Here is a 16,143-nt window from a genome sequence, read left to right as displayed (position 1 = left end):
ACCAAGTATCCATATTCTCTAAAGTCTTCCAAGGTGTTTTGGTGATTTGTGATTCCACTTGAGGCTTCCACACTATTGGGGCTAAGCTCTTAAAGCTTGTAGACATCAAGCTACATTAAAAGGTATGTAATCTAACTAGTACTTTGTAGTATAAGTGCTTCATAATATGCTAGTTAGGATTAAAGCCTTGGAAGTTCTTATTTGCATGTATAATAGAGAAAACGTAGATCCAAGGTATTTAGGGTTGCATATACACTTAGGAGTGTTAGAATACTCATAAGCCAACAGCGTGCAATCGACCGAGCTCAATTAAGTTTCCCTAATATACCGTGCATGTTTGATATGATATATGATATGGTTATGAGAATTGCATGCTAGATTAGGGCTAAGGATCTAGGAAGATGCCTTGTATGCCTATTGTATGTGCTTATTGAACTGCATGCTGGTATTGATTAGTTAGTGGAAGGATGGCCTGTTTAGTTTATGCCTAATTGTATGAGCTTTAGAATTGCATGCTAGTGTAGATTCCTGATAAGAGGATAGAATGGCTTGATGGTGTGTTGGTTGGATTTTCCATTGTCTGAATGTTGCTTGCTTTGTGTTTCGTTGGACTCTTAGCAATGTGAGCTAGCTACTAAGTGAATATGCTAAGTCACATGTGGTACAAACGGGATAATCTCAGAGTGATGGACTTGGACATATTGCGTAACTCTCGTTTGAGTCCAACCGTTCTAGGATTGAGTCTTTTACTCGAAGGATTATTTGATCTTTGTTGCATGTGGCTATATTCATGAGGTAGTTAGTTGACATTAATGGACATCCTTCAGCAGCTGAGGAGTGGGTAGGTTCGGGAACCTAGGAAGCCTAGGATATGCTTCAATGGGTTAGTAGTGAGGTTTAGTAAGACTTGGGTGCATCTGTTTGAGGAAGTGACTTGGAGGATCCAGGAAGATTGTTGAGGAAAGTATGGATAGGTGAGGAAGGTAGTATTATGCCCGTACTACTGAAAGCACATGATCCATACTCGAATTGGTGAGAGTCTTGGAGAATCTAATAAGCTTTAGGGAGGAGAATCCTTGAGTTTGTTTTGATCAGTGGTTTTGTGGTTTTTCAGTTTGGAGATGAGCACTCGGGGAGGTGGTTCTGGTTCGGGTTCTGACTCATGTGTAGGTGTTGATACAATTAGCGAGCAAATGTGGGAGTTCATCTTATCGGAGATTACCCATGATATTTTGGAGCAGACCCCTGGGATCTTTGGTTCAATCAAGGAGGGGATTTTAGAGCTATTGGATAGTCGCCTTAGGCCTTTCGGGCCAATATCCTTACGGGGAAATTGGGGGCACATCTGGAGCCCAATGCTTATAGATCCCTAAGATCCTTCATGAAGGAGGATCATATTGTTAGCTTTTGTCATTTGGGATCGAAGGTGGGTTATGCACCTTCTCTTCAGAAGATTCTACCACATGATTGGATCACTGTTGAGGTTTCGCGAGCCCTACGTGAGGAGTTACCCGACATCATTGGGCATGTCACTGATAGGTTGATCGTCAAATTCCAGAATCAGACCGCGACTGTTCAGGTGATTGATGGGGTAGTCGGGGTAACTCGGGAGCAGTAGATTGATTTGGATAGGCAACTGGGGAAAAGAAAGTAGGATTATGGTCTGAGTCGGTGAGACGAGCAGCTAGATGAGAATGCACCTAGTGTTAAAGACCCAAGGGGTCGTGGTGGTTGCACGAGGAATGAAGAGGCACACAAGGATGTTCGCAACAGGTTACAGTGCGGCAGGTGCGGTTGGAAGGGTCACTTCCGCTGAGAATTCACATTGGAAGCAGAGTTGTGCCATCGTTGTCATCAACTTGATCATATTAAGGATAATTACCCCCACTTAGTGCTTGAGGTAGCCCAGGTTTCATCGCAGATACTTCGATAGGAAGAAAGACTCAGGGTTCCTTTAGGCGATATTGCAAGTATGTTATATTTTGATTTCCTCGTAGTTCTATCGGTATTTATAGTTATCAGAATCTTACATTAGCTTGGGGTGAACACATATTCGCCTCATTCCTTTGCTCCTGTTGGGTTATATCTTCAAATGTTGTTATATGCCATTTGCATACTATGAATTACTAAGTAGTTAGTGAAAGGTCGTTTCCCTTTGCTGGATCAGGGTGTTCAACATTCTCTCGATTCGTAGTAGAGATCAGTCAGAGGTATTATGTGGAAGGCCTGTAGTTAGCTTCATCGAGCTAGTACATCTGTATTGATGGGATATGGTGATTTCATCATTTGTTCTGGTAAGATCGATGATGTCCTATGGGATAACTTTTGGGTTCTAGCACTACCGTCACTAATAGAGGAGAGACAATAGAAAGATACGGGAGTTAGGCGCATAGGTGTTTGGTCATTGGATGTTCAAGAGAATTATATTTGGCATGGGTTGAGCTCGGTTAGAGTTCAGTGGTGCTGCAAAAATGAAAGTGGGAACGAGGATTCGTCAGCCAGGGTAAATATTAAGGCCTCCATTAGCCAGCATGGGAGGTGGATTGAGGTATTGGACTGAACCAAATTTCAAGAGCACCCTTCAAGATTTAAGAGCATGGACGATCTCAGGGTTTGTCTGGTAATGGATTACAAGCATGGTTAAGCACAAGTTGTCAATAGTGGATTATTATAAAGTAAGAAGATTGGGAATCCTTCAATTCTCACATGCTGTGAAGACTTAGTCGAATATAAGTGGGGGAGAAATGACCAGGTATTCATGAGCAAAAATAGGTGTGAAACTAGGATGAGTTTCACATCCCCGTCAGGGAGGATGTAACATTCATAAAAATCAAGCCAATTAAAAAACTTTTTAAATATCCAAAATACCATTAATTATTACAAAGTGTTTTCAAAATAGTTTAAGCATCAGAGTTGCCAAAAAATAGAATCATAAATCGAGGAAGTGTATGGTCACGCCTTCGTCTTCCCGCGGTTATCCACTGTACCTGAAACAATAATCAATAAACGTAAGCTCGAAGGCTTAGTGAGTTACCCCCAAAATACCAATACACACAAAAATACACATATAATGACAAACAACATACTATGGATCCAATCATCCATCGGGATGGAATACCCCAGGCCCTCAACCATCGGGTTGGAATGCCCGCGTAATACGAGTCCAATCATCCTCAGGATGGAATACTCCCGGCCCACAACCATCGGGTTGGAATGCCCACACATAATACATGTATAACGGATACTATGGGTCTAATCATCCATCAGGATGGAATACCCCAGGCCCCTCAACCATTGGGTTGGAATGCCAACATATTATAGGTCCAATCAACTATCGGGTTGGAATATCCCATGCCCTGAACCATCAGATTGGAATGCCAACATACTATGAGTCCAATCATCATCGGGATGGAATACTCTCGGCCCACAACCATCGGGTTGGGAATGCCCACTATAACCTGTCAAACATGTGCCCATATATCATATAATCATGTAACAATCTATAAAGACAACATAATAGGGTCCTATCATCCTCGGGATGGAATACCCTCAACTACCAATCAATCATGTGCACATATAACAACTAATCTCTTACCAACATATAGACAGTCATACCAAACTATGGGTTACTAAGCATAATCACATCCGATCTACCAGGATACCGATCTAACAGATCATACTAGCATATAACCATCTTATCTACCAGGATACCGAGCTAACATATCACAATAATAATAATCACAAATAACAAATCAAAGGGCCGACCTTGGTGCCTTAGACCCTTGAGTACAATAAGGATAACTCACCTCGCAAGTAGTGCCGAAGTACCAAAAACCTCTGATCGATGTCTTATCGGAAATCTTGAACTATCATATAATAAATACCAAGTCATTACATGACATAACAATCTTGACTAATGGGTCCACACAATCCATCATGTCCATTCTCTTCATTGGGCTAAGGCCTAATGCCAATTCCATAATCTTGAAAGTCCTTATGTAAAGCCCATTATTGGCCCAATTTACCAAATTGGGCCCAACTCCCTGATTGAGCCCAATTCCAAGATCTATTTTCAAAACTTGGCCCAAAACATAATATTCAAAAACTTCAGCAAAGGCCCAAATCCAACTAGTCCATAAACAACCCAAAACCTGAAGCCCAATTGCTAAAGGCCCAACAGAGGACGTACGCGGGGCGTACTCCTCTGGTACGCAGGGCGTACTCGTCCTGATGTTGACCACCATCGGGGTGGTTGACCCAATACACTGGGCATACTGGATTTACGTTGGGCGTACGCGGGGTTTCACCAAAACCGTAATAAGTGCTTAATAGCTTAAGCACTTAAGCTCAAGCTCTAGATCCATCGACTAAATGTGCCATAGGACTATAAAGTCTCAATCTTTATCACTTTGAACGTCTAGAAAGTTCTTAACACAAGGTCTTAATCCATTAAGATATTCCTACTTCATGCATGAGACAAATCTAGCTATCGAGACACCATTTTTATCACTTAGGATATTCCTACTCCATCCCAAGTGACTATAAATGACAAATATTGGGATGTTACAGAGGAAGGTGGTCGAGTGACAATCTAGGTTGAGGATTGTGTAAGTTGAGAGTTCGGAAAACGTTCCAACATTTGGTTCACGCCTTTCCTTGGGATCGGAAACCAGATTATGGGGACCAGGTTCGAGGTCTAGTTAGGACTAAATTTTAGTTGAGTGTTAGGTCGAGTGCGTGTTCGACCCATGATGGGAATAGTTAGATTGGTGGTAAGACCAAGATTGTCAGATAGTGTCATAGTGTTGTAAGATTGCGGGTGTAGCCGTAGCATTCACAAGGTTGGCATATAGTGTTAGAGTGTTATAAGACTGCGGGTGTAGTCGTAACATTTACATGGTTGGAAGATAATGCTAAGGTGTTGTAAGTTTACGGGTGTAGCCGTAGCATTCACAAGGTTGGCATACAGTGCTAGAGTGTTGTATGTCTGCGGGTGTAGCCGTAGCATTCACAAGGTTGGCAGATAGTGCTAGAGTGGTGTAAGTCTGCGGGTGTAGCCGTAGCATTCACAAGGTTGGCAGATAGTGCTAGAGTGTTGTAAGTCTGCGGGTGTAGTCGTAGCATTCACAACGCTGGAAGATAGTACTAGAGTGTTATAAGACTACGAATGTAGCTGTAACATTCACTAGGTTGGTAGGTAGCATGGGAGTATTATGAATTAGATATATATAGAAAGTACACGTCATACCGATTCCGAAAATATAAATTTCATAGAAAACCGAGTCCGTATAAATTAGATATGATTTCTATAAGATATAAAAGTCAGTCACGTACAAGGAATGTGTAACGTAAAAAGCTACGAAGATAATTGTTAACTTTTAGCTAAAGTCGCCAAAAGGAAAATCATAGTACTCTTTAAAAAAGGAATTTTGAGAAAAAGAATGCCAAAAACGAAGTCCGTATGAGATAGTTATGATTTTAGCAAAATAATTTAATCAAATAAAAAACAAGGACAAAAAATAAAGTTAGAATTATCTGGTGGAGTCTAAAGGAAAGTTATAGATTTTGTCGAGAGCTTTCCGGAGATATAAAGAACGTCGAAAACGGAGCTCGTATGAAGAAGTTACATAATTTACAAAATTTGTGTTTTGCACAGCGCGCGACACACACTTCTAGAAGGTAAAAACGTGGAATATAGAGAGGCTGGCATGTGACACAAAATACTAGGGAGATGTCATCTTGAAACGTACGACTTGCACCCCAAAATCGGCTATAAATAGGAGGCCAAGCCTCATTCTTTCTCCAACAACTTCCTAAACACACTCTCTCAATTTCTTTCAGTTCAACCCATTTTCTCTTAAGTTTTAGTCTTCGGCGAAGCCCTGCGATCCCTGGAGTAGTATATAGCGGGTAAAAGCTCTGTCAGTGCAATTTCCTAACTTTTGTCAGAAAGAACCTCTGTAAGCTAAGCTACACTATTGTCTTTTCAGTGTAACTAATATTTATAGTCACAAGTTGTTATTATGAACCTGTAAATAAGATTTATCAGTAATTCTATGCTATTATACCGATTGATCTACTTACGAGAGTGGTGTCTAGAATGACCATATTGGCTTGGTTGTTGGATTTAAGAAAAGCTATATGCCGAAATGATCCTGCATCCCAACTGTCCTACCTGACTGATCCATACTTGATAGATCTGAATGCAAACATTGAGATTAGTGAGGATCTAGACTATTATTAGTCTCATTATACTAAAACTCTGTATTAATTATACTCAGGCCCTGTTAAAAAATATCTAAGGTGTTAGGATAAACTCTGTCTAGATCACGAGTTACCCACCTAAGTCAAGTGAGGGCATAGTCTCTTTCATGAATATGATTAATACAAGTATTAAATATATGTTGCGAATCGTATATAAATTATATGCTTATTTCCTGGATTATATGTTAATATATGTATATACTGTGCTATGTGCGAACCACATATGGTTATATTTTAAATTAGGATTAAATAGTTAATATCATATAATAGTATTAAAAGTAGCATTGTTGAGAAGATAAAATAATAATAATACATAATGCTCTGTAGGGACTATAAATATACTAAAGATAGGTTAGTGAAACACAAAAATAGAGTTGGTATTAAAAGTTGGTTACCGGTCCTATAATCTAGTATAGGGATAAACTTACACTTGTGGAAGGTAACTAGTTCAATTATGTTTGATATAAGGTACGTCTCATTAGGTGAATGTGCATAACCTACAAACGTAGAATAAAGTTCTGTTCCGTGACACTTTCAGGTGTTGATGTACGATTGCTCCGTACGGGAGTACGATATAGTATTCCCCTTGGGATGACCAAATACTGTGGATCCCGATCAGACAACTGTAATGATATGTCTGCATATTCTTGGATAACCAAAAATGGTAGGTCCTCATCAGACAACTGTAATGGTATGCCTACATATTATTGGGTAACCAAAAATGGTGGGTCTAGATCAGACAACTGTAATGATATGTCTCCATATTTTTTATGACTTACACAGGTCAATGAAGCCCCTAGTTATGTAGTCAATCTCTTAACAGATCATCAAGCGAGATAATTTTCCATGATAATCATGGCCTAGGATTTGTGAGGATCGATAGGAATAAATATGTAGGAATGTAAGCCTATATGGATATAGAATGGTAAATGGTTGGTTTTACAGGGCTGATAATTAAGGAATATTATCATAATCAATATTGTGGGATTGAAATCCTTATGTATCTTACCAGGTTTTCCAACCTGATCTACTCAGTTTATATGCTTCACATGTATCAAGACTTAAGCTACTGAGACTTAATTAGAATGCCGAGTGATTAAGATATACTTTGCAATAGTATTCAGGACAATCAGGTCTTTACGTAATAACTTATGTATTTGTATTGACTATGATATCCTTAGGGTTTTAACATCTTGGAAACAAACATTTGTAATGATATTTTGTACTGTTGTTTTCCGCAAAAATAAATAAACAATTTAAAAACGTAAAGAAAACATTTAATTGGTTCTGAAAATCAGAGGATGTCACGATATATGATAAAGATGAGCATAAACGAGCATCCAACCATTTTCGAAAGGAGCTAAAACCAAAACCAAAACCGTTCACATCAACTCTTTAAAGTTTAGAGAACTGCATCTGTTTTTAGATGTCCATCTCCTTTAGTTTTTTTATATAAATATGTTTTATCATCATACTTTTGAAGTGTTCTAAAAAGATAAAAAGAGTAAAGGACTTAATATTACATTTCCAATTTTGAAAAATATGCAAAACTATAAAAAATTAATACATGTAAGTTTTCTAATGACGCATGTAACCACTAACCATCCTTGGTATATATAGAATCTTTAATCTTTAATAAATCGTATCTTATTGCGCTATATTTTAAGAAAATAAAATAAACATGATATATATAAACGAAAAAGCTTACCCTACCAAACTTTGTCCAATGTCTCAAATAATTGATTCCGTTCAGGCGTTCATATAAATTAACGTGTTACATAACTTCACAAATTAAAAGATAAAAAATGTTGATAACATTATAAATGTCAAAAAAATAAAACCTAAGCATTACAGTACCTTTATCAGCTGGAGATTCCGAGCCCAATGACCAAAAGACAAAGCTAGCCGGCTCCATGGGACCCACTTCCATCCACATATCATAAGCCAAATAACTTATCATCCAGATAGAGAATATAGCGTGATAAGAAAAACTACTTATCACCCACTCGAAGTTCTCCATCCCTACAAAATTCGCTATTCCTGCAATAATGTCTCATTTTTAATTTTTTCCGCACGATAGGGTAGAGAGAGAGAGAGAGAAGACCGATGAAGAGAGAGAAACACACATACGTGTATGTATATATATAAACATATATAGATAGATATAGATATGCGTATATATATGGAGAGAGAGACTCTGTCTGTATTCTTCTACCTCGACCTCCCCGTTTCTTCATCTCTGTTCTACCGTCGATCTTGTTAAGGTGAATCTCTTTCAGCTCAGTCTCTGTTTTAAAGTTGCTTTCTTTTCTCTGATCTGTTGAAGTTTATGCTCTCCTTTCTTTCTATTATAAAAAAAAATAAAATTTTAAACTTTTAAACGCCTCCTTGCTCAAGCGAACCAAAAGATTCATGGGTATTTGCAGTTTGGGTGGATTGAAGATGAAGTTGTTGAAGATCTAGATTTTGGTTAATGGGTTTGAAATATTTTGCTTTTTTACTTTTACTTTATTTTTAAATCTTGAAGTCTGTGTCGAAGCAATAAATGTTTTCTTTTCGTGAACCTGGTCCTTGCAATAAATAATTGATTAACTTATTTGGGAAAATTTGGGTTGCCGACCCTGTATTTCTTTTTTCCTTTTCTTACTTTTTTCGGGGATTTTTACAGATCTGCTTAGTTAGAAGTTAGAACCCTAATTTTCAATCTCGCCGATTTGGGGACGGCGGAGCTGCAATGTCGTCTCTAAGTAGAGAGCTCGTGTTCTTGATCTTACAGTTTCTCGATGAAGAAAAGTTTAAGGAGACTGTTCACAAGTAAGTGCTTGATTTCTCTTTCTTTCAGTTGGGTTTTTATGTTCCTGTTCTTTAGTATCGTACGTAAAGCTACGAGGATGTTTTCAAAGTGTTTTTTTAAGATATCATATCATCAGAATCAGACAGGCTTCAGAGATGCTTCATTAATAACTCAAAATACGCATCGAACTTGGTCTGATTAGGGTTTATTTCAGGCTGGAACAAGAATCAGGATTTTTCTTTAACATGAAGTACTTTGAAGATGAGGTGCAGAATGGAAATTGGGATGACGTTGAGAAGTACCTTTCGGGTTTTACAAAAGTGGATGATAATCGTTACTCAATGAAGATCTTTTTCGAAATCAGGAAGCAAAAGTATCTTGAAGCATTAGACAAGTAAGTATTTCCTTTTTTCCAAGTTAAAATCGAATAATTTTTTTTATAAATCTTATATTAATAAATTGTGCATCACATTTCTTTGTTAGGCATGATCGATCAAAGGCTGTTGAAATCCTAGTAAAGGATCTTAAAGTCTTTGCTTCATTTAACGAAGAGCTTTTCAAGGAGATAACTCAATTATTGACACTGGAGAATTTTAGGTACTTTTCATACAAATATTTTCAACATCAAGTGGTTTTCAATATACTTGACTTTCTTATTACCGATTTCTTTTTATTAAAGGGAAAATGAGCAGTTATCTAAATACGGTGATACAAAATCAGCTCGAGCTATAATGTTGGTGGAGCTCAAGAAACTTATTGAAGCAAATCCTTTGTTTCGTGACAAATTACAGTTCCCAAATCTTAAAAATTCAAGGTTACGGACTCTAATCAACCAAAGGTATGTCGTATACGCGTTTTCATTTCAAAATTTTTAACGTATATTAACCTGATATTATCTAATTATATATGCAGCTTAAATTGGCAACATCAACTTTGTAAAAACCCTAGGCCAAATCCCGATATCAAAACCTTATTTGTGGATCATTCATGTGGACAACCGAATGGTGCTCGTGCTCCATCACCTGCAAATAATCCATTGCTTGGCCCACTACCTAAAGCTGGTGGTTTTCCTCCTTTGGGTGCACATGGGGTTTGTATTTGACCATTTGTATTTGACTTTTTGTCAGCTAACTTTGACCATTTTGGCGTATTAATTTGAAAAAGTTTGACCTTATTTTTGTAGCCTTTTCAACCTACACCGGGTCCCGTTCCAACCCCGCTTGCTGGTTGGATGTCTAACCCTCCGGCGGTTGCTCATCCGAGTGTTTCCGGTAGTGCAATTGGTCTCGGTGGGCCATCTATGCCAGGTCATCATCTTACTATGATAATTTTTTTTACGGTTGTCTGAATAAATGATATGCTTAGAAATATCTGAGAAAATAGATTAACTCATTCTTTCTCTATTAAGTAAAAAAAAAGATACATATATAGCTTTACTTACTGATTATTCTGTTAACACTTAACACTTGTTGCAATATTGAAATTGATAGCTGCTTTGAAGCATCCGAGGACCCCACCGACAAATCCTAGCTTAGATTTCCCTTCTGGGGATTCAGATCATATGAGCAAAAGAACAAGGCCCATGGGCATAAATGAAGAGGTAATTTGAAATAAAAATTTCATTGTTTATAATTTATGTTTCTAGCTATATCTAATTCTAACACATGTTACTACAACAGGTGAATTTGCCAATTAATGTGTTGCCCGTTTCATTCCCGGGGCATAGTAGTAGTCATAGTCAAGCTTTTAATGCACCTGATGATCTGCCCAAGACAGTTGCCCGGACTCTTAACCAGGGTTCATCTCCTATGAGCATGGATTTTCATCCGATTCAACAAACTTTACTCTTAGGTGCTCAAATCTCTTTTGTTTTCATCGATTTAAGAACTTTAAGTTGACTTTTAATTGGATATTGACTTTTTGGTTACATGAACTTGATGCATCAGTTGGGACAAATGTGGGAGATATAGGATTATGGGAAGTTGGTTCGAGGGACAAATTGGTTCTTAGAAATTTCAAAGTTTGGGATCTTGGTGCTTGTTCAATGCCTATGCAGGTTTTTCCCTTTCTTAAATCTTGTTTCTTGTTTCCCATTAATTGTTATTTGGATAAACGCTATCTCAAAATTATTTGAGAAAATGACAACACACTTGGGGAAATGGAAGAAAAAAGTTAATGAGGGCAAATTTGTAAAAAGTCAAGACTTCCTCTTGAAAGTCAACTCTTTATTAACTCTTATTGTTTTATTGATTTTAGGCTGCTCTTGTAAAAGATCCTGGCGTCTCTGTGAACCGTGTAATTTGGAGTCCGGATGGTTCTTTGTTTGGTGAGTCTTGCTAATTATATCAGTATTTATTATTCATATCAATTAAAACATAATAGATTAATAGTGAATATGATTTTGTTTCATATGAATAGGAGTTGCATATTCACGCCATATTGTACAAATATATTCATATCACGGGGGAGATGATGTGAGACAGCATCTCGAGGTTTGTATAGTGTTATTTTCAATGATGAGGGTATTCATGTCTTTTGCTATAGATATTTATTCGTGTGTGAAATGACGGATCAACCCTTTTGTTACAGATTGATGCTCATATTGGTGGAGTAAACGATCTTGCATTCTCCCATCCCAATAAGCAGCTTTGCGTGATAACATGTGGGGATGATAAGACCATTAAGGTTTGTTTTTTAATGTAACTTGTTCACAAACAGTTATACACAATAATTGTTAATTATCCTAATCAAGATTACACAAATTTTCATTTAATGTTTGGTGATATGACTGATTGTAGGTATGGGATGCTGCAACTGGTGCACGACAATACACTTTTGAAGGCCATGATGCTCCTGTATATTCCGTATGCCCTCACTATAAAGAGAACATTCAGGTAACACACGTTATATTTTCCACTTGTTACTCAAGTGAATCATGTACTAAAACGTCTTTTTTGTCAGTTTATATTTTCAACAGCTCTTGATGGGAAGATAAAAGCTTGGTTATATGATAACATGGGATCCCGAGTTGATTATGAAGCTCCTGGTCGTTGGTGCACAACAATGGCATATAGTGCTGATGGAACAAGGTTTGATACATCATCCCATTTACCATAGAGCTATTTTCTCATTTATGGGGTTGTAACTTTTTTTTCTTCTTTAAAGACTTTTTTCATGTGGAACAAGCAAAGATGGGGAATCACATATTGTAGAATGGAATGAAAGTGAAGGAGCTGTAAAAAGAACGTATCTAGGGTTCCGAAAACGTTCTCTTGGTGTAGTGCAATTTGATACAACAAAAAACCGATTTTTAGCAGCTGGTGATGATTTCTCAATCAAATACTGGGATATGGACAACACACAGCTTTTGATGAGTGTTGATGCTGACGGGGGTCTTCCGGTAATTTCATCCATCTCAAATAATAGAACTTTCAAGAAAACCTTTCATGAAATATAATTTACATTTTATTTGTTCTATATGAAGGCAAGCCCACGTATCCGATTTAACAAAGATGGTGCTCTGTTGGCTGTTTCTTCAAACGAAAATGGAATCAAAATTTTGGCAAATTCTGATGGCCTTCGATTGCTTCGCACTTTTGAGAATCTTTCTTATGATGCTGCTTCAAGAACACCAGAAGCCCCAAAGGTATTCAAAAGTCAAAATCACATTTTCTTTTTTTATCACTAATTACTTTATGATATGTTTTTTTTAATATAATTATGATGATATGCAGCCTGCCATAAATACAATATCTGCTGCTGCTGCCGCTGCGGCTGCCGCCACTAGTGCCGGATTAGCAGAAAGGGTGGGCTCCGTTGGGTCTATTTCTGGGGTGGTATGTGTTTTAATAATTTTAATATATATATATATATATATATATATATATATATATATATATATATATATATATATATATTTTTATTGTTTGTTTGATTGATAATGATTATATATAAGTATATGGTTTTGTTAGAATGGAGATACAAGAAACATGCCGGATGTGAAACCAAGAATTACTGAAGAATCAAATGATAAGTCAAAGATTTGGAAGCTCACTGAGATAAGTGAATCTTCTCAGTGTCGATCATTGAAGCTTCCAGAAAACATGAGAGTAACAAAGGTACATTATAGCATTGTACTATTGATTTTGTGTCTCTTTTCATTTTTTTGTAGTAAAAAACTACCCAATTGTAGCATTGAATCTTTGTTTTCTTTTCTTTTTACAATATTGTACTTTGAAAAATCTACACAATTGCATTGTTACAACCATATAGATTTTTCAAAGTACAATGCTCTAATGGGAAGAAATGAAAGTGAAATACTCTATAAACAGACCAATAAATATTTAGTCTCATGATTGTTTCTATCCTTTTATCATTCAGATATCAAGATTGATATATACGAATTCGGGAAATGCCATTTTGGCATTAGCATCAAATGCGATTCATTTATTATGGAAATGGCAACGTAATGAACGTAACTCAAGTGGCAAGGTAAGATCGATGCTTATTTATGATATATAATATTAATAATTAATAAATTTGGTAGTAAAACATGTTCATAAAATTATGAATATATAACAGGCAACAGCTGGGATTTCACCACAATTATGGCAACCTTCAAGTGGGATTTTAATGACGAATGACGTGGCAGACATGAACCCTGAAGAATCCGTGTCCTGTTTTGCTTTATCGAAAAACGATTCTTATGTAATGTCAGCATCAGGAGGAAAGATTTCATTATTCAACATGATGACGTTCAAGGTAAGATTTATTTTTACCTTTTCACCCCCTCACTTTTTAAAAGTTTGAATTTTGAGATCTCAAACTGACTTTGCTTATTGAATTTTGGTAAAATGTAGACGATGACAACATTCATGGCCCCACCACCTGCAGCAACGTTTCTTGCTTTCCATCCTCAAGATAACAACATTATTGCTATTGGAATGGATGATTCCACAATCCAAATCTACAACGTTCGTGTGGATGAGGTAAAATATTGCATACAATTTGTAAAAAATATTTGATAAAACGAGGGCACACTTGTGGATATGGAAGGAAAAAATAAGTATTCTCCATTAAGTCGTGACTTCTTTCAGCTTTAAGACGAAAATAAAACACTCATATAGCTTAATATTTTGGTATGAAGGTGAAAAGCAAACTTAAAGGTCACTCAAAAAGAATCACGGGGCTTGCTTTCTCTCATGTGCTCAATGTCCTTGTATCATCTGGTGCAGATTCACAGGTTAGCAAACATAAAAAAGGCCATGTCAAAAGAATTATTGAAAACTTTCAACTTAATTTAATACGAGATTTGTTAATTTTTTTTTTTGGTGAAAACATTTTTGTTTCAGCTATGTGTATGGAGTTCAGATGGCTGGGAAAAACAAAAAGCAAAATACTTGCCACTCCCGCAAGGTAGGACAACAGCAGCACAATCAGATACACGGGTTCAGTTTCATCATGATCAAGTCCATTTTCTTGTTGTCCATGAGACTCAGCTGGCTATATACGAAACATCAAAACTAGAATGTGTGAAACAGGTGAGAACTCAGTTTTTTTTGTCTTCTTTTATTAAGAGGTGGCAAAGTATCTAATCACAAAGCCAAACGGGGATAATTTTTTGTGAAATTATTGTTTTTATTTTTTCTTTCAGTGGGTCCAACGTGAATCTTCAGCACCAATATCACACGCGACATTTTCATGTGATAGTCAACTCATATACGCATGTTTCTTGGATGCAACCGTGTGTGTTTTCACCGCCTCTCACCTACGCTTACGCTGTCGCATCAATCCTTCCGTTTATCTTTCCCCAAGCATTCTCAGGTAATCAAGGGTTCAAATCTTAGCAACGTGGATTGAACCTTATGTATCTGATTTACATCTCACATGATGACGCCCTAGGGCACAGACAGTGTGGGCCAGCTCAGCTCAGAGGTTGCATTGCTTGAAGAATAAATTTTAACAATACGGTTTTCATATCTTTCCATTTTTTTTGTAGCAATCTAAATGTGCATCCGATGGTGATTGCGGCACACCCACAAGAACCAAATCAGTTTGCATTGGGTCTTTCGGATGGTGTGGTTCATGTATTTGAGCCGCTTGAATCAGAAGGCAAATGGGGGGTGCCACCGCCGGCTGAAAACGGATCAACGAGCAATGTGGCGGCGTCTTCGCCTGTCGGGGGTTCGGGGTCGGAACAAGGGCCGAGATGACGGGGTGGTTTTGTGGCAAAATGAGCTCTTTTAAACGCTTGTTTTGCTGGGATTGGGAAAGGTTTAGGTTATGTTGGTGGTGTGATTGACATGGGGAATTGTAGATCTAACTTCTTGTGTGTAAGGTAAATGCTGCTAGGAAGTTTGTAATGGTGAAAAATGTTGTTTATTTTGTTTTTTCCACGATAACGTTGTTTCGGTACCTGGTAAAACTGAATGAAAAGATGTTGAATTAATTTAGATATCTAGAAGATCTAAACGGTTGGAAGGGTTTGGGTAATTGATGTAGGGGCGTGTTGTTGATTTAATTTAGATATCTAGGATACAATTCTTTTTTGAGATATCCACTTGTTAATTCAGGAATTACAGAAATTAACCTCTATTTTTGCAATTTACAAAACCTCCTTTTCGCAATTTACAAAACGGCCACCGTATTCAGAATGAGTCCTTTTGGATCTGAGAACCGTTATCCACCCTTTTAAATGGTCCCCTTTTTAAAGGAATCTGAAATTTGGTATCCACCACATCTTTGAATATCATGTCGGATCAGAAGAATATGAAATCGTATGCGAAGAGATGAAGATGTGACGTGTATGTATCTTCTAGTTTATACATCAGTAGATTTTCAATATTAGATTAGGAAAAAAACTATGTTTGAAACGGGAACACTTGTCTGTAATAAATAGAACTTGTCTAGTATATGATTTTTGTTACAAGCAGGTAGTAATCGTGGCTTTCTCATTAGTTAGGCTATGATATTCATTATCATGTGGGATACTAAGTACGGATGTAGTTGAATCGTTGTCCGAAATCCAATGAACATGCCTGTAACATGTGTCTGGAATGAAACCCTTACTAAAATACAATAAACTT

At 37.2% G+C, this 16,143-nt stretch overlaps 1 protein-coding gene across 1 annotated transcript; it reads left to right on the top strand.

The window, feature by feature from the left end:
* Positions 1-8,337: 8,337 nt before the first annotated feature.
* Positions 8,338-15,506, top strand: LOC111910030 (protein TOPLESS). Its single transcript, XM_052769780.1, has 26 exons — positions 8,338-8,528; positions 8,933-9,078; positions 9,273-9,452; positions 9,542-9,655; positions 9,738-9,896; positions 9,971-10,148; positions 10,242-10,365; positions 10,549-10,658; positions 10,738-10,909; positions 11,005-11,114; positions 11,315-11,384; positions 11,477-11,550; positions 11,648-11,743; positions 11,857-11,952; positions 12,020-12,147; positions 12,224-12,458; positions 12,543-12,704; positions 12,793-12,894; positions 13,030-13,176; positions 13,439-13,549; positions 13,640-13,819; positions 13,918-14,046; positions 14,205-14,300; positions 14,410-14,598; positions 14,712-14,881; positions 15,057-15,506. The coding sequence occupies exons 2-26, from the start codon at positions 8,999-9,001 to the stop codon at positions 15,268-15,270; spliced, it is 3,426 nt and encodes a 1,141-aa protein (XP_052625740.1). The 5' UTR covers positions 8,338-8,528; positions 8,933-8,998; the 3' UTR covers positions 15,271-15,506.
* The last annotated feature ends 637 nt before the right edge of the window (positions 15,507-16,143 follow it).

The sequence above is a fragment of the Lactuca sativa genome, chromosome 1 (genome assembly GCF_002870075.4).
Source record: "Lactuca sativa cultivar Salinas chromosome 1, Lsat_Salinas_v11, whole genome shotgun sequence".
NCBI classification, from domain to species: Eukaryota; Viridiplantae; Streptophyta; class Magnoliopsida; order Asterales; family Asteraceae; genus Lactuca; species Lactuca sativa.
The sequence above is the reverse complement of the archived record's forward strand: the minus strand, read 5'-3'. Positions and strand labels throughout refer to the sequence as shown.